General features: G+C 40.9%; 1 protein-coding gene across 3 annotated transcripts in view; it reads left to right on the top strand.

The window, feature by feature from the left end:
• The window catches only part of SRPX (sushi repeat containing protein X-linked), a 111,763-nt gene extending 88,060 nt beyond the window's left edge, over positions 1-23,703 (top strand). For all 3 annotated transcript variants that reach the window (XM_045471729.1, XM_045471731.1, XM_045471730.1), the window contains 2 exons: positions 7,606-7,727; positions 23,154-23,703. In XM_045471729.1, coding sequence (XP_045327685.1) covers positions 7,606-7,727; positions 23,154-23,337 — 306 coding nt within the window. In that variant the 3' untranslated portion in view covers positions 23,338-23,703. The remainder of the gene's footprint in view (positions 1-7,605; positions 7,728-23,153) is intronic.
• The last annotated feature ends 1,810 nt before the right edge of the window (positions 23,704-25,513 follow it).

Here is a 25,513-nt window from a genome sequence, read left to right as displayed (position 1 = left end):
ATATTATGTTTCTCTTTTAAAAAAATTTTTTTAACCTTTATTTATTCTTGAGACAGAGAGAGACAGAGCATGAACCGGGGAGGGTCAGGGAGAGGGAGACACAGAATCTGAAACAGGCGCCAGGCTCTGAGCTGTCAGCACAGAACCCGACGCGGGGCTCGAACTCACGGACTGCGAGATCACGACCTGAGCCGAAGTGGGCCGCTTAACCGACTGAGCCACCCAGGCGCCCCTCATTATATTATGTTTCTACCATAGGTTTTTGCTTTGTGGCTACCATGAGGCTTACACATAACTTTTAAGAGTCTATTTTAAGGTGATTAGACCTTAAGTTTGAATCCATTCTAAAGCTCTGCATTTCTTCTCTCTTTCCTTCATTTTATGTTTTTGATGTCATAATGCACATCTTTTTATCTTATGTATCCCTTAACTAATTATTGTAGTTAAAGTTATTTTTAGTACTCTTTTAACTTTGATACTAGCTTTATGTGATCAATCCACTACCTTTACTATATATTTATTTTTACCAGTGAGTCTTATATATGTTTTTTTTTTGTTATGAATTAGTGCCCTTTCATTTCAACTCAAAGAAGTCCCCTTTAATAGTTTTTTTAAGGCTAGTTTAGTGGTGATGAGCTCTTTAACTTTTGTTCGTCTGTAAAAATCTTTCTCTCTCTTTAAATTCTGCACGAAAACTTTTACTGGGTAGAGTATTCTTGGTTGGAAGTTTTTTTTTTTTTTCCTTCAGCACTTGGAATGTGTTTTGCCACTCCCTCTGTCCTGAAAAGTTTCTGCTGAAAAATTTGAAGGGGGCTCTTGGGGACTCCCTTGCACTTAACAAGATGTTTTTCTTTTGCTGCCTTAAGAGTCTCTCCTTGACTTTAACATTTGAATTTTTAATTATGCTGTGTCTTGATATGTGGGTCTCTTCAGGTTTCTCTTAGACTCTCTGTGCTTCCTATATCTGGATAGTTGTCTGCTTCCTTACTTGGGTTAGAGAAGTTGTTAGCCATTAGTTCATCAATAAGTTTTCTGCCCCTTTCTGTTTCTCTTCTCACTTCCAGGACTCCTTCAAGGTGAATGTTTCTCCAATTGACGTCCCACAAGTCAGTTAAGCTATCTTCACTATTTCCATTCGTTTTTGTTTTTATTGCTGTAATTGTGTCCCACTGCTTTGTGTGTGAGCTCCCTGATCCTTCTGCATCTAGTCTGTTATTGAACCACTCTGATGTGTCTTTCAGTTCATTTAGCGTATTCTTTAGCACTGTGACTTCTCTGATATTGTATTCTATTTTTTAGCTGTGGGTTGCAGTTCTCACTGTGTTCATTCATTCTTCTCCCAAGTTCAGTAAGCACCTTTATGACTATTACTTTGAAGTGCTTATAAGGTAAATTACATATCTCCATCATTTCATTGAGTGTTTTAAATTTAATTTACTCCTTGAGAATCCACTGTATGCCAATGTCACATTCTCTTTTCTCTGGATCTTTTTCCCCTAGTTATAGTTACATATAATTGACCTACATCCTTGTATGAGTTTAAGGTGTACAGCAAAATCGTTTGACTTACATATATTGTGAAATGACCACCACAGTAAGTTTAGTTAGCCTCCATCAGCTCATGAATAAATACAAATGGAGGGTTGGGTGAGTGGCTCAGTCAGTAGAGCATCCCGACTCTTGATTTCAGCTCAGGTCATGATCCCAGGGATGTGGGATGGACCCCCGCGTCAGGGTATGTGGTGATCGTGGAGCCTGCGTGAGATTCTCATTCTCTCTCCCTCCCTCCCTCTCTCCCTCCACCCTTCTCTCCCCTCCCCTGCTCATGCATGCTCACTCTCTCAGTATAAATTAAATAAATATATAATGGAATGGAAAGCAAAAAAAGAAAAAATTTTTCCTTGTGATTTGAATGCTTAGGTTTTACTCTCAACAACTGTATTATATACCGTACAGCAAGTGCTAACTATACTTATCATGTTGCAGGTTACATCTCTAGCATGTATTTATCTTGTAACTGGAAATTTCCACCTTTTGACCACGTTTCTCCAATTCCCCCTCCCCCCAACTCTCACCCCTGATAACCACAAATTTGAATTTGATAATAGATTTTTCTATCAGTTTTCTTTTTTCTTTCTTTCTTTCTTTCTTTCATTCTTTTTTTTTTTTTTTTTTTTTTTTGCATTTCACATAGAAATCAGATTGTACAGTATTTGTCTTTCTCTGTTTTATCTAGGACAATGCCCTAGATTATTCAGGGTCCATTTGTGGTGTTGCAAATGGAAAGGTTTCATTCTTTTTGGCCGAATAATCTTTCATTGTCTGTGTATCTCCCATTTTGTTTATCCATTCATCCACCAGTGGACATTGAGGTTGTTTCTGTATCTTGGCTACTGTGAATAATTCTGCAATGGACACCTTTCGAGTTAGTGTTTTTGTTTTCTTTGGATAAATATCTAGAAGTAGAATTGCTGTATCATATGGAGGTTCTATTTTTAATTTTGGGGGTAATCTCCACACTATTTTCCATGGTGACTGCACCAATTTATATTCCCAACAGTGCACAAGGATTCTCTTTTCTTCACATCATACCAGGATTTGTTATGGCATTCTAACAGGAGTAAGGATATCTCATTATGGTTTGGATTTGAGTTTCCCTGATAATTACTGAGGTTGAGCATCTTTTCATGTACTTTTTGACCTTTCATGTGTCTTTTCTGTAGAAATTTCTATTCAAATATTTCCCATTTTTGATGAGATTGTGGGTTTTTTGACTTGGTTTGGTTTGGTTTTGCTACTGAGTTGTAGGAGTTCTTTATATATGTTGGATTGTAACCCCTTAGGTATATGGCTTACAAATATTTTTCCCAGTCTGTAGATTGTCTTTTCCCTTTTTTTTATTGTTTCTATTGCTGTGCAGAAGCTTTTTAGTCTGACGCAGTCCTACTTGTTTTTTATTCTGTTGCTTGTGCTTTAAGTGCATATCCAAAAAGTCAATGCCAAGATCCATGTCAAGGAGCCTTTTCCTTAATTTTCCTTCTGGGAATTTCATGGTTTCAGGTCTTTAAGTCTTTAATCCATGCCAAGTTAATTTTTGCAAGTGGTATAAGATAAGGGTCTAATTTCATTCTTTTACATATGAATATTCAGTTTTCCCCAGCACCATTTATTGATGAGACTGTCTTTTCTCCATTGAGTATTCTTGCATCCCTTGTCAAATATTAGTTGACTATATATACTTGGATTTACTTCTGGGCACTTGAGTCTGTTTCATTGATCTACATGTCTGTTTTTATTTTTGTTTTAATTTTTTAAGGTTTATTTATTTTTGGGAGAGAGAGAGAGAGAGACAGAGAGAGAGAGAGAGAGAGAGAGAGAGAGAGAGATAGTATGAGCAGGGGAGAGGCAGAGAGAGAAGGAGACACAGAATCCAAAGCAGGCACCAGGCCACGAGCCATCAGCACAGAGCCTGATGCGGGGCTCAAACCCAGGAGCTGTGAGATCATGACCTGAGCTGAAGTCAGACACCCAACCGACTGAGCCACCCAGGCGCCCCTACATGTCTGTTTTTATAGCAGAACCATCCTGTTTTGATTCTGCATCTGCTTTGTAGTATAGCTTGAAATCAAGAAGTGTTAATACTTCCTGCTTTGTTCCTCTTTCTCAGGATTGCTTTGGATATTTGGGGTCTTTTGTGATTCTATGGAAGTTTTAGGATTTTGTTTCTACTTTTGTTAAAACAATGCCATTGCAATTTTGATAGTGATTGCATTGAATCTATAGATGGCTTTTGGTAGTATGCACATTTAAACATTTAATTGTGTTTTATTTCTTTCATCATTGCCTTGATGAAAATAAGTTCTGAGTAGAGATCTTTTACCTCCTTGGTTATTTATTCCTATGTGTTTTACTGTTTTTGATGCTATTGTAAATGGGGTTGTTTTAGTTCTTTTTCAGATAATTCATTGTTAGTTTATGGAAATGCTGTGAATTTTCTAAGTTAATTTTCTATATTGTAACTTTATTGATTACATTGATTATATCTAACATTTTTCTGGTGGAGTCTTTAGGATTTCTGATATATAAGTTCATGTCACCTTCAAACAGAGAAAATTTTACTTCCTTTCCAATTCTGATGCCTTTTCTTTCTTTCTATTGCCTGATAGCTCTAGTAAGTTCTTCCAGTACCAGTTGAATAGGAGTAGTGAGAACAGGCACCTTTGTTTTCTTTGTTATCGGGAAAAAAGCTTTCAACATTTAACCATTTGGTATGAAATCAGATTTGGGCTTTATTATGTTGTGGTACATTCATTCTATACCTAATTTGTTAAGAGATTTTATCATGAGCAGATGTTAAATTTTATCCAGTCATTTTTCTGCATCTATTGACTTTCTTCTTTTCATCTGATGTATTTCATTGGTTGATTCACATAAGTTGAAAATTCTTGCATCTCAGGAATAAATCCCGCTTGATCTTTGTTGAATTCTTACCTTGTTCATGCATTGCTGTCCTAATTATGCTTCCAATGTGCTGCTTAATTTAGTTTGATAATATTTTATTGAAAATTTTTGCATTTGTATTCATCAGGGATGTTGGTCTGTAGTTTTCTGGTAGTATCTTTTTCTGGCTTTGGTATCAGAGTAATGGTGGCCTAATAAAATGAAATTGGAAGTATTCCTTCCTTTTCAGTTTTTTGGAAGAGTCTGAGAAGGATTGGTTTTAATTCTTCTTTAAAGCTTCACCCGTGAAGCCATCATGTCCTGGGCATTCTTGTAGTTCACTACACTTTCAGAAAATTATTCTGAATTCTCTGACAGTTCATAGATTTCCATATCCTTAGGATCAGTTATTAGAGTTTTATTAGTTCCCTTTGGTGGTGTCCTTTATTGGTTTCCTTTGGTGGTTCTTCACAATCCTTAATTTCTTATGTTGGGATCTATACATTTAAGTAAGTGTTCTCTTCCAGACTTTGCAGGTTCGCTGTGGCTGAGACCATTCCTTAGCAATAAGCCCAGTTTTGGTTTTTTGGACATGTCTGCTGATAATGACCTTGGGCAGGTGGGGCCTGTTGTTAGGGTCTATTTTGGGGCAAGGCAACTGTTCGAGTTCTAGGGTCAGTGGTTGGGGGTGGGGTGTGTGCGCCACTGCTGAGAATATTGGGAAAAGTCTGCTGGCTTGGTTCCCTGTCCAAGTGAAGCTGTAGGATGGACTTCACCATTGCCTGGAATCCCTGGTCAGGCTTATTAGTTAGGACCAGATACTATACTCGGCAGTAGTGGGGGGCTAGGAGTTATCTTCGCTGTTCTGGTGGGGCAACAGGACAGAACCCAGGGCTTGCACAGCTCACTGTGGACCTGAATCAGAAAAGAGTGTGCACTGAATATCGCAGTCAGGTGAGGCTACCAGTTTTGCTCTGTAGACAGGGAAAGCCATGGGCAGCGCTCTCTGTTCAAGTGCCACTCTAAGCAGGGTTGTTAACTAGGCTATGCAGCATCCCTTAAGCTGCGGTAAGGTTCCCTGGTTGGGCAGTCTGAAGACTGTGTTCAGCAATAAGTGGGGCTACAAATCAGTGGGCTACGCACTAGTTTCCCTGCTTGGGTGCAGTGGGAACAGCAGCTCTGAGGCCACTAATGCTCTTTATTTTTGGTCTTGACTCAAGCCGACGCAAGCTTCAAGCTCCATGGCTGAACAGGGCTACTGTGTGTGTTCTGGGGACAATCGGCTCTTACCATCCACCTCCCAGCTCTGGAGTTGCTGGGTTATGTAGTGTCCTGGCATTCTTACCAATCTTCCCTATTAGGCGGGGGTAGAAGCCATACTCCATAGCTGGTGGGGCCATGACTCATGCTCCTGCCTGGGCAAGACTAGGAGGGTTCACTTATGGCAACTCCCAAAGTTTCCCAAACAGGCTTTCTGTTCAGGAGTGGCTGTGAGCCTTCATCCATAGAGTGAGTGGGGCAAGGAGTTCCCCTGCCTGGGCATAGCAGAGAGAACCAAGAGAGAGAAAGAGAGAGAGAGAGGGGGCGCACATGAGAGCGCAAAGATGGTGTGTACTGGCCTATGTTCTAGAGCATCCCTTTAGGGCTCTAGATGTGTGCCAAACCTGAATCTACCCCTTTAGCCAAAGATCCCAGACAGATGGGCTTCTTTCATAGAAATCCTGGGGTTGTACTTCAGTCTACTGTCTGTGAAGTGCCCTAGGGGCGATAACCTGCCAAGAACTGTCTGATTGTCACAGTTCCCTAGGACCCAGGAATGTCAGCCTTCCCAGCCACCAGAGCCAGGCCATCAAGGGGCATCCTGTGAGTAGCAGCGATAAAAATCAGGGCACCAACATGAAAACTGGGGCACTGCATACTTACAGAGCTCTACTCCAAGAGATGCTGTCACTCTGGAATGTGGGAGAGGGAGAACGTGAAGAGACAGGGCCTGCCCTCCAAGTTCTCTGGAAAGGTTGACAGTCTGCCCTTAGAGGTATATTTATTTGGAAGCCCACCCTTCAGGCTGCAGCTATGATCATAAACTCACAGGCCTCTTCCACAGAATGACTGAGCTCCTGGATCTGTTACCTCTTGCTGTGCCCTGAGGGTGCTGGCTGTTTAAGAACTCTCTCTCCTTTGGCTCTGGTCCTGTGGGACTGCTAGTGGCAGCCTCACTAGACACCACAGCTGGGTGTTATAGAGGTTTGCCCCGGCAGCAGCCATAAAAGTCAGGTTACCAGACAAGGGAATAAGCTCCTTTCAGGAAGATCCCAGTGAGGTGGAATGAGGCAGAGGGAGAGCACAAAGATTGCATCCACTAGTGTCCATTCCCTGAGAGTCCCTCTGTAGGGCCTCAGATGAAGGCCCTTAGATGCCAAACCAGAAGCCTGCCCTTTAGGCCAAACCTCCTGGACAAGCAGATGGTTCTTTTTCTCAGAAAGGCCACAGGTGTCTTTCAGTCTGCCATCTGTCCTGTGCTGTAGGAGGTGTGGTTCACCAGTAACCATCTCTCCAATTGTTATGGTTCCTTGGGACCCAGGAATGCAAGCCCCCACCCCCTACCCTCCACCTCTAGAATCCAGTGATCAAAGGGTGTCCTATGAGAAGCAGGCATAAAAATCAGGTCACTAGATGTAAAAACTAGGGCACCAGATGAAGATTGAAACCTTTTATTACTGTGTGTTTTCTTTCTGTGTTTGGGCATGAGGAGTTTAGGGCAAGGGCATGGATGGTGGGGGGAGCAAGGCAGATAAGGGGACTCTGGAAGTATTCTTCTCTCCTTGAAAATACAAACAAGAATTCTCTGGGGCTGGTTTTGGATACTTCCTGGGATGTTAGGCTCATGCAAATTCACACCCCACATGGAAATACGCAGATTGCCATCTTGCTTACATTTTCAAAATCTTATGGCCAAGCCATTTCTGAATGATTTCTCTAGGAGAGTATTTATAGGTTTTGTAACCACTAGTTGAACCAACATTTCTCACCTGTTTTCAAGACCATTGGAGTAGGCAAATCAACTTCCCGAAACAGAACGGTGCTGGTTCTGTCAGTCTGTAGTTTGACATGGGAGTCTCTTTCTTGAGTTTGCTCATGCCTTTCCTGTTGGGTTTTTTTTTCCAGCAAGCACAGTGTGGCCTGGATCTTCGACACATCACCGTGGTCGAGCTGGTAGGTGTGTTCCCGACCCTCATCGGCAGGATAGGAGCAAAGATTATGCCTCCAGCCCTAGCTCTGCAGCTCAGGTAGGTGGAAGTTCTGTCCTTAAATTGTATCCCCTATGGAGGTACTTTTTTTTAGATCAGGTTCCCTGATTTCTTGCTATTTGGTATTGATTCCAAGTAACCTTCAGTGTTTAATTGCTTTTAGTCTGAGAGCTCTATAACCATGCTAATTGGCATGGTGCTGCTTGTCCAAATATATCATGCGTGGGTAATTTCCAGTGTTCTCTTCTTGTCCCTTTTAACCAGGTGTCTTTACTTTGTTTTGTTTTTCTTTCTGCTTGGGGGGTGGGGGGGTGGGACGGAAAGGGAAGAGCCTGAAAAAACAGACCTATGCAATCCTTTGTGTTATTAGGAAAGCAGGCATCCAATTAACCTTTCCAGGCTTCTTCTCTTTTCCCTCCATGCTTCCAGGCACTTGCCCATACCCCTATTTTAACAGCTAGATTTTATTTTGGTAATACTTACAAAGCTAGAATCATGGTGCCCAGGCTCTGTGTAATGGTGTGTTACAAAAAGCAGAATTCAACAGCCGAAAGGTAATTTCAGAACAGTCTCCAATTTTTACTTGCATCTCTTGCACCACTCTGAAAAGGATAATTGGGCTAAAGAAAACCCCAAATCTTGCTTCCTCACCCATCCTTTTTCTCACAACGCAAGGGAGGGTGCTTTGTTTATAGTCTAGAATCGCTACTCTTTACATTCAGGGTCCCAGGCTGATGGTGGCTCCACCATCTTGTAGCATCATTTGGAACACATGACTTCCGGGTTTCTGCAAAGGGGGAGGAGAGTAAAACCGAACCTCACCACTCTTTCACGCTTCGTGTTGGAAGCCTGAAATTGCTCTCGCCAAGTCCATTGGCCAAAACTTGTCACGTGATTGCAACCCAACTTCAAAGCAGGCTGGGAAACGCAGTCTTTCTGTGTTCCCAGGAAGAAGAAAATGAAATAGGACTCGATGAGCCCCATCACAGATGTTCAAAGAGGTTCACAGAAATTCCTTGAGAAATTATATGCTAGAACTATGCCCTTAGCCAGTGATATTATAGATTGACACAATAGATTGTTTAATTTGCGTATTTTCCATCTGCCTTTTGACCCCCACCCCATCTCTGATTTATACTTCTTCACCCAAAAAGAGTGCCCCATCCATACCATACCAAGGTAAAAAACTCAGAGGGTGACGGATGCAAAAAGAAATGAGGATAACTGAATTATTTTTAGTTGGCTGAAAGAAGGAGAAGGCTGGGTATACTCACAAGCATAAATGTGTGTGTGTGTGTGTGTGTGTGTGTGTGTGTGTGTGTGTATGTCTGGCTACATTCAGTAGCACCTCTCTAGAGTGTAACACTTTGATGTCAGTACCAGATCTCCACAACAGTGCCTGGCACCATGTTGGAGGTAAGTGGAGGCAATGACTCTAAACTGAAACAGGTTTACTATTTCCAGGAGCAAGAGTGGCCTCTAAGAGTGTATTTACAGTTATATTTCAAGTTGAAAACAGCACAGCTCGAGATTATGTCGACATCTGAAAAATTCCCAAAGTAGGTGTTTGAAGCTGTTGGTAATTTAGAACTACCTGTCCATACCCTGTGTTAAAGATTTTTTAAAAAACTTGTCACAGAATTTGCTACATGTTTCTCTTTGGATTGCAGATCTATAGAGAGGGAATCTTGATAAAATATTAATGTGATGTGATTTTAAACTATTGCAATTTGAAGAAAAGAAAACTCTGATTCAAGAAAAAAACTCTTATCATTCAGGTTGTATATGTTGGGGCTACTCGAGACCTCTTCAGGCTGAGGATGATTTGAGCAACAAAGAAGTTACATACATGAATTACACAGTGGTTCTCAAACTTTAACCTGCCCTAGGATCCCCCGGAGCACTGTTATAACATAGAACGCGGGGCCCCGCCCCCAGAGCGTGTGATTCAGTATAGGATGGGGCCTGAGAATTTGCATTTCTAGCAAGTTCCTGCTCCTGTTCCCCTGTTGTTGAAGCTGCTGGTCTGAGGATCACACTGTGAGAACGACTGGCCTAGCATTTTACCAAAGGCTTCACACAGCTTTGAAATGGAAATTTTGCAAAGCAGCCTGTAAAAGGAGGGTCAGTCATTATTGTGTAGCCAGAAGATAGTCCGGGTCAATGTCACACAGAGATGATCCATCACATGCATTGTCTAAGGGATTTGGTGTCAGGCTACATGTCCCCTTTATCAGACCTATCGGTGAGGAATAAGGGAGTTCACAGATGGATGTTTTATCTTCTTCCCTTTGAATTCCACCCCAGAGTCTAGTGCAGATGAAAAGAGCCAATTTAGGCAAAGAATGGGAAGCGTGAAAGAAAAGGAGAGGCAGAATGACTGGAGAATCTAAAAATTCTCCTGTATGGTTAGAATACTATTTTCAAATAGCACTGAGGCCATGATAAAACAATAAAGGGCATCAGCAGTGCTTGGTGTTGTAAAGATACCACCTTCCAGCTTCCTTGCGCTCATGTTTTTTTAGAGATGAAGGTACGAGCAAATTCATGTTCCCTAGAGTAACTTTCCAGCAATTGCAAGGGTGACAGGGACCAGGAATTCCATGATTTTTATTTCCATGTTATTTTTCAGCTAGAATTAACACTATTAAAGTATACAACCTAATGATTCAATATTTGTATATATTGCAAAATGATCATCATGCTAAACTAAGTCTATTTAACATCAGTCACCATACACAGTTACATTTTTTCCTTATGAAGAGAAACTTTAAGACTTTTAACTACTGTCAAATATGTAATACAGTATTATTAACCATAACCACCATGCTGTATATTAATTAATCCCTATGACTTTTTTTTTTATGAACTCAGAGACTTTAAATAACTTATTAAACCTTAAGTCAGAGTTTCTTTTTTCCTTCCAAGATTTTTAGATTCAAATTAGTTAACATATAGTGTAGCATTGATTTCAGTAGAACCCAGTGATTCATCACATATACGACACCCAGTGCTCATCCCAACAAGTGCCCTCCTTAATGCCCGTCACCCATGTAGCCCATGGCCCCCGCTCCCTTCCACAAACCCTCATTAAGACCCATGATTTATTTTATATCTATAGGTTTCTACCCTTTGACCCCCTTCACACATTCTACCCACCCCTAACCCCCTGCCCTCTGACAACCAAGAATAAGTTTTTGTATCTATGAGTTTGGGGTTTTTTTTGTTGTTGTTACCTGTTGTTTTAGATTCTGCATGTAAGTGACACAATATGGTATTTGTCCTCTGATTTATTTCACTTAGGATAATGTCCATAAGGTTCATCCATATCTTCACAAATGGCACATTTCATTCTTTTTATGGCTGAATAATATTCGTGTGTATGTGTGTGTGCCATATTTTCTTTATCCATTCATCCATCGATGTACTCTTAGATTGTTTCCATCTCTTGGCTGTTGTAAATAATGCTAAAGATGAGGGTGCATATAGGTTTTCAAGTTAGCTTTTTTAAAAATTTTCTTCAGATAAATACCCAAAAGCGGAATTGATCAATCATATAGCTCTTAATTTTTTGAGGGACATCCATACTGTCTTCCAAAGTGGCTGCACCAATTTACAATGTCACCAACAGTGACCAGTGTTCCCTTTTCTCCATATCTTCACCAATACTTACTTTTTGTATTTCTGGTAATAGCCATTCTAACAGGCATGAGGTGATATTTCACTGTAGTTTTGATTTCCATTTCCCTGCTGATTAGTGATGTTGAGCATCTTTTTGTATGTCTGATGGCCATCCTTATGTCTTCTGTGGAAAAATGTCTATGCAGTTCTTCTGTCCATTTTTAAATTTTGTGTTTGTTGTTTTGGTATTGAGTTGTAGGAGTTCTTTATATGTTTTGGATATTAACCTCTTATCACATGTGAGTAGTTGCAAAACTACTAAATTTCTCCTACTAAATTTTCTCCAATTTAGTAGGTTTTTCATTTTGTTGATAATTTACTTGGCTATACAGAAACTTTTTTATTTGATGTACTCCCACTGGTTTATTTTTGCTGTTGTTACCTTTAATTTCGGTGTCAAATCCAAAAAAATCATCACAGTGATAATAAACTTACTATCTATTCCTCCAGGAGTTTTATAGTTTCAGGTGTTACATTCAAGTCTTTCCTCCATTTTTTAGTTTATTTTTGTGTACAGTGATTGACGAAATTGTCCCGTCCCCATTGTAAACTCTTGGTTCTTTTGTCATAAATTAATTGACCATATATGTATGGATTTATTTCTGGGCACCCTATTCTGTTCTGTTGATCTATGTGTCTCATTTTATGCCAGTATAATACTGTTTCGATTACCGTAGCTTTGCAACATAGTTTGAAATCAAGGAGCATGATACCTCCTGGTTTGTTATTTCTCAAAATTGGTTTGGCCATTTAGCATCTTTTGTGCTTCTATACAAATTTAAGGTTTTTTATTCTATAATTATATAGTTGGGATTTTGATACGGATTGCATTGAATCTGTAGATTGCTTTGGGTAGCTTGGGCATTTTAACAATATCCCAATTCATGAGCATGGACTATCTTTCCATTTTTGTGTGTCTTCAATTTCATTCATCAATGTCATATAGATTTCAGTGTTCTGGTTTTTCACCTCAAATTTATTCCTAGGAATTTTATTCATTTTCATGCAATTGTGAAAGTGTTTTCTTAATTTTCTGACATTTCATCATTAGTGTTTGTATCTTGATTTTGTGTCCTGTAGCATTACTTAATTCACTTATTCTAACAGTTTTTTTGGTGGAATCTTTAGGATTTTGTATTTCTATATACAGTATGTTCTCTGCAAGTAGTGACAGTTTTAATGGATGCCTTTTATTTTTCTTTCCTAATTTCTGTGGGTAGGATTTCTGTGGGTAGGATTTCTAATACTGTGTTGAAAATAGTGGTAAGAGTGGGCATCCTTGTCTTGTTCCTGATCTTATTAGAAAAACCTTCAGCTTTTCAACATCATTTATGATGCTAGATGTGGGCTTGTCATATATGGCCTGTATTATATTGAGGTATGCTTCCTCTATACATACTTTGTTGACAGTTTTCATCATAAATGACATTGAATTTTGCAAATGGTTTTTCTGCATCTTTTGATGAGCATATCATTTTTACCACCCATTTTGCAAATGTGGTGAATCACGTTAACATAGGTTGAACCATCCCTGCATCCCTGCAAATAAACATTACTGGATAGGTGAATGATCCATTTGATGTATTAATGAATTCAGCCCTCTGATGTTTTGTTGAAGATTTTTTCATCTCTATTTACTAGGGATATTGGGCCTGTCTTGTAGTGTCTTCATCTGGTTTTGGTATCAAGGAAATTCTGGCCTCATAAAATTAGCTTGGGAGAGTTCCCTCCTCGTGTATTTTTACGAACAGTTTGAGAAGGATTGTTATTAAATTTGGAATGTTTGGTATAATGCTCCAGTGAAGCTATATGGACATGGTCTTACGTTTAGTGGGAGGTTTTTTGATTCTGAGTATCTCCTTACTGAGAAATTGATGTGTTCAGATTTTCTATTTCTTCATGATTTAGTTTGGTAAGGTTATGTGTTTCTAGGGTTTTATATATTTTTCCAGATTATCTAATTTGTTAGTGTATAATTGTTCATACCAGTCTATGATTTTCTGTCTCCTCTTGCATTTCTGTTTGAGCCCCCTTTTCCTTGATGAGTCTAGCTAAAGGTTTATCAAGATTGTTGGTTTTGGTCAAAAAGCAAGCTCTTCTTTCATCTTTCCTGTCCTTTTAGTCCTTTGTATTTATTTTGACTGTGAACATTATCTCCTTTTGTCTATTTAGGGCTTCCCCTGTTCTTTTTCTGGGTGAGGTGTAAGGTTAGGTTGTTTATTTCAGATTTTTTTCTTACAAGTTTTAGTATATTTTCATTCGTTCCATCTCAGGGCATTTTGTTGTTGATAAATGGATTTTTTTTTCTAGAGAACAAACTAACACATAAAGTATTATAAGAAGAAAATAGGGAACTCATCACATGAAACATTCTCTAGAATAGATCACATAGTAGGTCACAAAACAAGCGTCAACGAATTCAAAAAGGTCGTAGTCCTACCATGCATCTTTTGTCACCACTAGAAATCAGCCACAAAAAAAAAAAAATTCTGGAAAGACCACAAATATATGGAGGTTTAATTTACATACTACTAAACAATGAATGCATCAACCAGGAAATTAAAGAAACAAAATATACATGGAAACAAATGAAAACACAATGGTTCAAAACCTTTGGGATGCAGCAAAAGCAGTTCTAAAAGGGAAATGTATAGCAATACAGACCTACATCAATAAGCAAAAAAATCTCAAACAACATAACCTTACACCTAATGGAGCTAGAAAAAGAACAAACAAAACCCCCAAGCCAGCAGAAGGAAGGAAATAATAAAGATCAGACCAGAAATAGGTGATATAAAAACTAAACACATCGGGGCGCCTGGGTGGCGCAGTCGGTTAAGCATCCGACTTCAGCCAGGTCACGATCTCGCAGTCCGTGAGTTCGAGCCCCGCGTCGGGCTCTGGGCTGATGGCTCGGAGCCTGGAGCCTGTTTCCGATTCTGTGTCTCCCTCTCTCTCTGCCCCTCCCCCATTCATGCTCTGTCTCTCTCTGTCCCAAAAATAAATAAACATTGAAAAAAAATTAAAAAAAAAAAAAAAACTAAACACATCAATGAAACCTGGAGCTGGTTTTTTTGAAAAAAATTAAATTGATAAACCTCTAGCCAGACTTATTAAGGAAAAAAGGGAAAGGACTCAAAGAAAATCACAAATGATAGAATATTATGAAAAACTCTATGCCAACAAATTGGACGAACAGGAAGAAATAGAAAACTTGAACAGACTGATTACCAGCAAGGAAGTTGAGTCCATAATCAAATAACTCCCAATAAATAAAAAGTCCAGGGCCACATAGCTTCACAGGTGAATTCTACCAAACATTTATTTTTATTTTTATTTATTTTGGGTGAGTGAGTGAGAGAGAGAATACAAGCAGGGGAGGAGCAGAGAGAGAATCCCAAGCAGCTCCACAGTGTCAGTGCAGAGCCCAACTGTGGGGCTCAAACTTCCAAACCATGAGATCATGACCTGAGCTCCAACCAAGAGTCGGATGCTTAACCAACTGAGCTACAAACATTCATTCATTCATTCATTCATTCATTCATTCATTCCTGTTTATTCTTGAGAGAGAATGGGGGAGGGGCAGAGAGACAGGGAGACACAGAATCTGAAGCAGGCTCTGAGCTGTCAGCACAGAGCCTGACACGGGGCCCTAACCCATGAGCTGTGGGACCATGACCTGAGTCAAAGTCAGACGCTTAACCGACAGAGCCACCTAGGTGCCCCAGTGAGCCACAAACATTTAAAGAAGAGTTAATACCTATTGTTCTCAAACTATTCCAAAAAAACAGAAAAGGAAGGAAAACTTCCACTTTCGTTCTATGAGGCCAGCATTACCCTGATACCTAAACCAGATAAACACACCACAAAAAAGATGACTACAGGCCAATATCTCTGATGAATATAGATACAAAAATCCTCAGAATACTAGTAAACCAAATCCAACAATACATTTTAAAAAATCATTCACCACAGTCAAGTGAGATTTAATCCTGGATTGCAAAGAATGTTCAATATTCGCAATGTGATACATCATATCAATAAGAGAAAGGATAAGAACCATATGATCATTTCAATAGATGTAGAAAAACCATTTGACAAAGTACGATGTCCATTCATGATAAAAACCCTCAACAAGATAGGTTTAGAAGGAACATACCTCAGTATCGTGAAGGCCATCTGTGAAAACCCCACAATGAACATCATCCTTAATAGGGAAAAACAGAGCTTTTCCTTAAAGAGCAGGAACGAGACAAAGATGTCCACTCTCACCACTTTTGTTCAACATAGTACTGGAAATCCTAGCCACAGCCATCATATGACAGAAAGAAATAAAAGACCTCCAAATAGATAAGGAAGAAGTAAAACTTCCACTATTTGCAGATGACATTATACTATATATTGAAAGCTCAAAAGACTTTATCAAAAAACTGCTAGAACTGGTAAATTCAGTAAAGGCACAGGATACCAAATCAGTGTACAGAAGCCTATTGTATTTCTGTACACCAATAATGAAGCAGCGGAAAGAGAAATTAATAAAACTCATTTACAATTGCACCAAAAGCCATAAGACACCTAGGAATAAAGCTAACAAAGCAGGTGTAAGGCCTGTACTCTGAAACTATAAAACACTGATGAAAGAAATTGAAGAAGACACAAAGAAATGGAAAGACATTCCATGCTCATGGACTGGAAGAATACTGTTAAAATGTCTATATTACCCAAACAATCTACATGTTTCATGCAATCCCTATCAAAATACCACCAGCATTTTTCAGAGCTAGAACAAACAATCCTAAAATCCGTATGGAACCGCAAAAGACCACAAATAGCCAAAGCAACCTTGAAAAAGAAAAGTAAAGCTGGAGACATCAGAATTCTAGGCTTCAAGATCTAATACAAAGCTGTAGTGATAACAACAGTATCATACTGGCACAAATATAGACACATAGAACAATGGAACAGAAAGGAACCCACAACTCTATGGTCAATTAATCATGGACAAAGCAGGAAGGAATATCCAGTGGGAAAAAGTCTCTTCAACAAATGGTGTTGGGAAAACTGGACAGCAACATGCAAAAGAATAAAACTGGACCACTTTCTTACACCATACACAAAAATAAGCCCAAAATGAATTAAAGACTTAAATGAGAGACATGAAACCATAACCATACTAGAGAACACGGGCAGTAACCTCTGACATCAGCCATAGAAACTGCCTTCCACATAGGTCTCCTGAGGCAAGGGAAACAAAAACAAAAATAAACTATTGGGACTTCATTCAAATAAAAGACTTCTGCACAGCAAAGGAAACAATCAACAAAACTGAAAGGCAACCTATGGAAGGGGAGAAGATATTTGCAAATGACATATCTGATACAGTGTTAGTATCCAAAATATATAAACAACTTATACAACTCAACACCCAAAAAACAAATCGTCGAATTTTAAAATGGTCAGAAGACACGAACATTTTTCCAAAAAGACATATAGATGGCCAACAGACACATGAAAAGATGCTCAACATAACTGGTCATCAGGGAAGTACAAATGAAAACTACAATGAGATACCACCCTCACCCCTGTCAGAGTGGCTGAAATCAACACAAGAAACAACATGAGTTGGTGAGGATGTGGAGAGAGGGGAGCCCTCATGCACTGTTGATGGGGATGCAAACTGGTGCCACCACTGTGGAAAACAGGATGGAGGTTCCTCAAAAAGTTAAAACTCGAACTACCCTGTGATCCAGCACATGCACTACTAGGCATTTACCCAAAGGATACATTTTATGTTTTTGATGTCACAACTCTATCTTTTTTGTCTTGTGTATCCCTTAACCTATTGTAGTTATTTTTACAACTTTTGTATTTTAACCTTTATACTAACTTTATGTGATGAATCCACTACCTTTGCTATATATTTCCCTCTACCGATGAAATGTATACTTTCATATGTGGTCTTGTTAGTAACTCGTGCCCATTCTTTTCGGCATAAAGTCCCTTTACCATTTCTTGTAAGGCTGTTTTAGTGGTGATGAACTCTTGTCTGGAAAACTATCTCCCTCACTTCTGAATAATTTTGTTGAACAGAGTATTCTTGTTGGGAAGCTTTTTTCTTTCAACACTTGGAATGTATCATGCCCCTCCCTTTGGCTTGCAAAGTTTCTTCTGCAAATACATGCTGATAGTCTTATGGGGGTTTCCATGTATGTAACAAGCTTTTCTCTTGCTGCTTTTAGGGTCGTCTCCTTGTCTTTGGCATTTCATTATAATGTGTTTTGGTATAGGTCTCTGGTTTCTTATTTAGAATTCTCCTTGATCTGGATGTCTATTTATTCCTCATGTTGGAGAAGTTTTCAGTCTCTCCCTCTCTCTTCTCCTTCTGGGACCCCTTGCATGTGAATAATGGGACCATGTTATATATGAAAGTCTGCTTGATATTTTTCCATATGTCCTTTAAGCTATCTTCATTGTTTAAAATTCTTTTTTCCTTTTGATTTTCTGAATGGGTAAATTCTTCTTCCCTGTCTTTGAGTTCACTGATTATTATATCTTCTGCTTCATCTAGTTTGTTGTCGAAGTCCTCTTAAGTATCTTAAGTATCTTTCAATTCAGTTATTGAATTCTTCAGCTCTGTGACTTCTGTTTGGTACTTTCTTATATTTTTTTTAACCTTTTTGAAATTCTCACGATACTAAACCTTTCTTTTTCCGAGTTTGGTAAACATTTTTATGATCATTACATTGAACTCTTTATCGGATAAATTACTTTTCTCCATTTCATTGTTTATTTTCTGAGGTTTGATCTTACTATTTTGTTCGGAACATATTCTGTTGCGTTAGATGAAACATCCACCTTTCTCAATGTTGAAAGAGTGGTCTCATGTAGGAGATGATCCTTATTGGTCACCCATGCCCTAGCTTTTGGTTGTCTCTCAAACCTTTCTGATTCTCTAAGCAGGCCATTTTATTTTCAATCATTTCCAATATTTGAGAGTGTGTCAATATGTGTCAGTGTATGAAAGATGAGAATCTCAGCACTTACATTCAGGCTCATTGGAAGCCAGACTTTCAATCAGCAGCTGTTAAGTATGCAAATGATAGATGGGTGGATGGATGGATAGATAGATAGTGCTGTGGGACTGTAAAGTGTTAGCTCCACTGGCCACCAGTAGGTGATTGGGAGGTGTTCTCTGGGCATCAGCCACGAAAATTGGGGCCTCAGGCACTGTATAAGCTCTTCTCTGGGACATACTGGTGAGCTGTAGTGAGACAAAGGAAGAGCACAAAGATGGCATCCCTTGGTGTATGTTTCCTGAGAGCCCCTTTGGAGGTTCCTAGATGTGTTCTAAATCTAAAGCCTGCCCCTTAGGATGACGCTCCAGGATAAGCAAGTGGGGATTTTTCATAGAAAGATGGGGTCTGTTGTAATCTGTCTGCACAGTGCCCCAGAGGTGATAGACTGCCAAGAACTGCCTTCTTGATTGTTAGTCTTGTGGCACCCAGGAGTGCAAGTCCTTTTGGCCACTGAGCCAGGTGATCAAGTGGTATCCTTTGGGTGGCATCTGTGAAAACCATGGTACTAGATATAAAAACAGGGGCACCAGACATATATGAGCTCCCCTGCAATAGATGCTAGCACTCTGGAGAGCAGCAGAGGGAGAGTACAAAAATAGCGTCTCCCCTCCAAGGTTTCTGAAAGGTTTACAGTCAGTCCGTAGATGTGTATTTAATTAGAAGCCTTTCCCTCATGCTGTAGCTATGATGATAAGCTAAGAGGCCTCTTTCACAGGAAGATTGAACTCCTGGGTCTGATCTTCTTGCTGTCTCTTGATGGTGGTTGCTGTCCTATACAGGTGTAAGCAACACTGGCCGAAGAGCCAGATGATGTAGAGAAGTGTCCCAGCAGCAGCAGCAGCAAGTATTAGGGAGCCAGAAAAGGTATAAGCTCCTTTCTTTAACATACTAGTGAGCTGTAGGGAGGCAGACGGAAAGTGTGAAGATCGTGTCCTCCAGCTTGAGTGAAGCAGAGGGGGAGTGTAAAAGATGGTACTCACTGAAAAAGGGATAAAAAGACAAACGGAGATGGAGGGGGACAGAGCAAAGGAGACACACACATAGAGGGAGAGACAGAGAGTAATGAGGAGATGGTTAGAGGGAAAGAGGAAATGGAGAGAGGGAGGTGGGAGTAGAGAGAGGAGAAATGAGCAAAGGAAAAAAAACAGACAGACTAGGTGACACACAAATACAGAGAGAGATGCAGAAAGAGAGACATTGGCAGAGAGAGGGTAGAGGGAGACACAGACCAAGATGGACAGAGAGAGACAAGAACAGAGATGGGAGTAAGAGGGATGTAGAGAGAGGTAGAGGGAAGAAGAGACGGGAGAGAAGGGGAAGCTGGGACAGAGGAAGACTGAGACGCACAAAGGGAGAGAGAGAGAGATACAGAGGTAGAAAGACCCACCCACATAGAGAAAGGGTGGCAAAGAGAGAGAGGGGTTGGAGAAAAGGAGAAACAGACACACCCAGAGAGACAAAGCAAGAGATGGGCACACACACAGAGGAGAGGGAAAGGGAGAGAAAAATGGAAAACGAGAGTGCACAAAGGACAGATGGAGAGAGGATGAGTATGACAGAGACACTGTGTGTGAGAGCTGGGGAGCAAAAGGTGGATAGAGCTGGAGGGGAGGGACAGCATCAGGAACAGATTGGGAGTGAGAGAGCTTGAGTGTGCAAGCCAGGGAGAAAGAAATGGATGGAGAGGGACAGAGGGAGAGAGAAAGGTGGAGAGAGTGACCATGCCCACCAGTTATAGAAGGCAGGATAACACAAAGATGGCGCCCGCTGGCAAGAGTGTGAAGTAGTAGCCCACGGGCCAAAAATGAAAAAGAGATGACTGCCACTGGCTTTAGCAACACAGAGGTATAGTGTGCAAATGGTACCCACCAGCCTCTGTCCCTGGAGAGTATCCCTCAGGCCCCTGCCCCTCAGTCACACACTTAAAAATTATCAAAGGAGGAGCACCTGGTGGCTAAGTTGGTTAAGTGTCCGACTCCTGATCTCGGTTCAGGTCATGATCTTGCAGTTTGTGAGATTGAGCCCTGTGTCGGGCTGTGTGCTGGCAGCACAGAGCGTGCTTGGGATTCTCTCTCTCCCCTCTCTGCCCCTCCCCTGCTCATATGTGCGTGCATGCGTGCTGTCTCTCTCAAGGAGCCTCTTCCACCTGATGTCTGGGTGCTTTTCAGATGGCTGCTTTTGGGCTGCACCGTGGGGTGAGTTTGCACATGAGTCCTATAAAAACCATTTCTCAATTTACCACAGACCTACAGGTCTCAGGGGTTTCAGCCCTGTTGGTTTTCAAAACTAGACATTTAGGGGACTCTCTCAGGTGCAGGTCTCAAAAGATAGGGTTCCCCAAGTGGGGTGGGAACACTTTGATCCTCAAGGAGAAGTTCCAGGTTTTCAGTTCCCTCCTGATTTGGGGTCACTGCTAGGTGTGTGAATTTTTTGGTGAGAGTGTGTCTCAGCTTTTACTTACCCACTTGGATGTGGCTTTGTTCTCATTTCCTGAAATGCTGAGTTGCACTGCTTGGTTTCGGGTTTTTTTCCCCCAGAGGAAATTGTTCCAAACGAAGTTGTAAATTTGTTGTGTCCATGGGAAGAGGTGGGTTCAGAGTCTTCTTCCACTGCCATCTTGAACTGGAACATCCCACATTATTTTTTTGAGTCTAAAGAGTTTTCTACAGTATTCTTCAGGAAGAGCTCATTCCAATCTGATGACAGGCATTCATGTAACTCCAACACAGTGCTGGCACCACCCCTCAACCTGTGGGGTGTCCCGACATCCATCTCCAAGATTTCTGTGGTCTCTTGGCCATGGTGGGACACGTTCTAGTGACTGTTGATAGCCTGCTGATCTGAACACTCATTTCTTCCCATGGTAGTTTTTTCTTTTCCTTTATGCTCTATCAAGGCACAAGGCTCACGTGAGGAATGTGTGTGGTCGCAGATGGTGGCATCATGGGAGATTTCCATCCTAGCCTCAGCACTATAACATCAAATGTTCCAATTTCTCATTGGTTGCCCTTTCCCACTGGTTGCAGCTACAACATTGCTTGGCCTTTTTCTCCCTCCAAACCTATTTTCTTTTCTACTCTTGTTTTCTGGGACCCCTCTGCCATAGGTAATCCCTCTCCCCTCCCCCAGAAAAACACTAAATATTCATCTTTTGAAGATGCACAGCAGTTTCTCTCTCCATTTTGATTCACTTCATGGTCTACAAACACTCATTAATGCATTTGTCAGTCATCTTACTACCTCAGGAGACCTGATGGAGATATTTTAATGTCTTTTATTTCTAGTCACTAGCAGTGGATTAGCAGTTTAGCTTCCCACTGAGATAAAATATAAATTGTCCTCATCTTCCCTGAAACTCCCTCTTAAAAGGCAGAAGAAAGCATAATCAGTTTGGATTTTGAGTAGTGACTATTTTTCCCTTGATCCTTTTGTGTGAGGAAAAATATTTCACTTTACATACAGATGGCAGTGTGTATTCTACCTTACACATAATCTCTAGATAACTAAATTAAAAAATAAAATAAGCCCACCCAGTCTCTTCTCAATTTTATCAGTGGGCTCAGTTTACCAGCTTGTTTGCTTTCTCTGACTTCTTTCATCTAAACATGTTTCTGTTGATATAAAAATAACTTACCCAGTATAAATTCTAGTGTGGTAGAGTAGAAAAAAAAACATCAGACTTTGAGGTACAAAGAAAGTATAGTTAACCAAATTAATATACCTGGGGTATAGACCACATTTAATCTCCTCTAACTGCAGTCCTGAGCTGGCTACTGAATAAGCCAGAATGGGCCAGAACTAGTGTTTAGAAACTTATTTCAGTCAGCTTCACCCAGTCCAGGGTTTCTCAACCTCAGTACTGTTGATCGTTGGAACCGGATAATTCTTTGTCGGAAGATACTTTCCTGTGGGTTGTAGTATATTAAGCAGCATCCCTGGCCTCTACTCACTAGAAGCCACAAGCACCACTCCACTGTGACAACAAAAAATGTGTTCATACATAGCCAAATATTCCCTAAAAGGTCAAATCACTCCTATTAACCATTGACCTAGTTCTAGTATGTACGTGGTTATGCAATCCTAGTCTGTAAATTTCAGTTGACTCCAATTTAAGGCAAAAGAAATGTTAGCATTGTTGGACATACCTTGTAGCAGCTATTGGCATAGAGCACCAATGCAGGCCTAGTATCTTCCTGACCACCATAAAGTAATGCTATCTGAGGTGCCTGGGTGGCTCAGGTGGTTAAGCGTCCGACTTTGGCTCAGGTCATGATCTCGCAGGTCATGGGTTTGAGCCCCACGTCAGGCTCTATACTGACAGCTCAGAACCTGTAACCTGTTTCAGATTCTGTGTCTCCCTCTCTCTCTGCCTCTCCCTCACACACTCTCTCTCTCAAAAGTAAACATTAAAAAATTTAAAGTAGTGCTACCCAACCTTACGTGTGCATACCAGTCATCTAGGCATCTTGCTAATAATGCAGATTCTAATTCAGTAGGGTTGGGGTGGAGCATGGGATTCTCCATTTCTAACAACGTCCCATGTGATGGCTGTCAGTCCAAGCACCATCTTTTGAGTAGCAAGAGTCTTTAGATGGGTAAGTCCTTCTTGGTATTAAGCCTTTATGCTGCATACCGTGTCACTATAGGGCACTGGCTGGTCCAACAGGACCCTTGAGAACCACGTTTGACAATCTTCTCTTTGCCGTAGGTTGTTGCTGCGAATCCCACTCTATTCCTTCAGTATGGTGCTAGTGGATAAGCATGGCATGGACAAGGAGCGCTATGTCTCCCTGGTGATGCCTGTGGCCCTCTTCAACCTGATTGATACTTTCCCCTTGAGAAAAGAGGAGATGGTCCTGCAGGCTGAAATGGGCCAGACCTGCAACACCTGATGCCATGGCTCTTCTCTTCGCAGTTCCTCTTGTCGTCCAACAGAGTGCCATGCACACGGAAAGGCCTTAAAAGTATCCTTGATGTACAGATTTTTATTTGTAATTTTTAAAGTCTATTTTAATATGAGCTTTCTTTGCACTTAAAAATTACCATGATGCTTTTTGTACTTGGAAGTGTACCAAAAAATTATGAATATGATATTTACTCTTTCTCTTTATTCCATCATGGCTGGTTGATTTTATAGAGAAATTAGAAACCACAACCATACACATGCTTTCAATGTGTTATTCAGTGTAACACATAACTTACTTCTATTTTGTTTTTTTTTATATAAAACTTATATGAATAAAATATTTTGGAGCAAATTTATTAAAACTCATTTTGTATTTCAAGCACAAGCCATACTTACTCAATGTGGTCAGGGGTTTGAGGGCTGGGCTTCTTAGTGGTGCTTCAGGAAGGGAAAACTGAAAACCGTCATTACTTTTGTCAGGAGGGGTTCAGCTGAGCTGGGAGAACTGTGCTTTAAGGTGATAGCATAGCTGATTGAAGCAACAAGCCAAAAATTAAAGAGTTAAGCCCTTAATCACTAGCTGTGATGACATAAACAGGAGGCTAAAACCAGAGGAAGCACCAATTCTGCCCTTTTGTTTTTCCCCAGTGGACCATTGTATCAGTCAAAGGTCAAGTGGATCTGCACCCTATTGGGTCATCACCCTATTGAGGGAAGTCCATGTTCTGGGACCCTCCACTCGAAGATAGCCCTACTAGTCCGTGGCCACACCCAAAGCCACAAAAGCTAAACACGTTTCCCCCACCTCCCCAACTCTGCCACCACCTTTTATTCCCGACAGCTTTTTTTTATACATGCACTCACCACCTCAGCAGCAAGTCAGCTCCCCCAGGAGAAACCAAAAACTTTTGCTGTAGCACTACTTTCTGGGTGGGGGGGGGGGGAAGCCTCCTAACTACTAACCAGTTGAACAATTAGAATCAAAGTAAACAGACGTTCATAAGATGGAGTAGATGGATCCTGAGCTCACCTCATCCCATGGGCACAGTGAGGCATCAACTACATGTATATAACTAACTCCGAAAATCACTTGAAGACTGGCACAGATCTTTACAGTTAGTCTTAGACAATATCAAAAAGGGTAAGAGGAGTAGAGATGTGGTTAGGAACCAAACCTGTGGCACAACTAACTGCAAACAAGAGGGACATCACAAACGTGGAGGAGCAAGACAATTAGACCCCACACCAGGCACCCCTGGTACTGGGAACCTGTACTGGGAAGACTAGTGCCCATAATGTCTGGTTATGAAAACTGTTAGGGCTTAACGCTGGGACAGTCCAAGAGTGATAGGAAACCGAGTTCCTGCCCTTAAAAAGCCAACATACTAAAAAAACAGCCCAAGACATAGCACAGAACCAACAGTTTGATAAGTGCCTGGGGTGTACACGAAGGAGATTTATCCACTAATCTTAGAACAAGTTTCATAGGAGTAGAGATCTGCAAGAGATTCCTCCAGGAACAAAAGTGCTGGTGGGCACCATTTTTCTTGCTCTTCCCCAGGCTAGATAGCCAAATGCCTATGGGAACCAGTTGTAACGCTCTCCATCCATCTGGCCATCTCCTGGGCAACCACTCTACTCAGTGTGCCTGCCTCCAAAGTGACTCCTGCCCTGCCTCACTTGGCAGGCAGCCCTGGCCACGACTGGCACCACTCCAATGTGATTCCTGCTGCCACACCAGAACACTCACAGTTCCAGCAACCAGATCTTTTCACTGTTTGTGGAATAAGCTCCGCTCCTTGATGCACCTGCAGCTGTGCCAGAAAGGCTAATTGCAGACAGCTGGGCTGATTACCGGCCTGGCCTATTAAGGAGGCTGTGGTGACTGCAGCCAGACATGTCAATAGCACAGGGAGCAAACCTACCTAATGCATTCACAGCAGGCCAAGCAGGTTATTGCAGACAGCTTACCTGGAGGCAACCATGGCTCAGCCACAACAGGAAGGTGCACACAGCTGACACGGGACACCCCTAAAATGTCTGAATCTGGCATTCAGGTGGGATTGTGCTAGAAGGGACCACAGGACCTTTTTTACACAAGATCACTAATTTTAAGACCAAAAACACAGAAACACAGAATTAGACAAAACACGGAGACATAG

This window comes from Leopardus geoffroyi, chromosome X, assembly GCF_018350155.1.
Source record: "Leopardus geoffroyi isolate Oge1 chromosome X, O.geoffroyi_Oge1_pat1.0, whole genome shotgun sequence".
In the NCBI taxonomy this organism is placed as follows: Eukaryota; Metazoa; Chordata; class Mammalia; order Carnivora; family Felidae; genus Leopardus; species Leopardus geoffroyi.
This window is presented reverse-complemented; position numbering and strand designations above follow the sequence as displayed.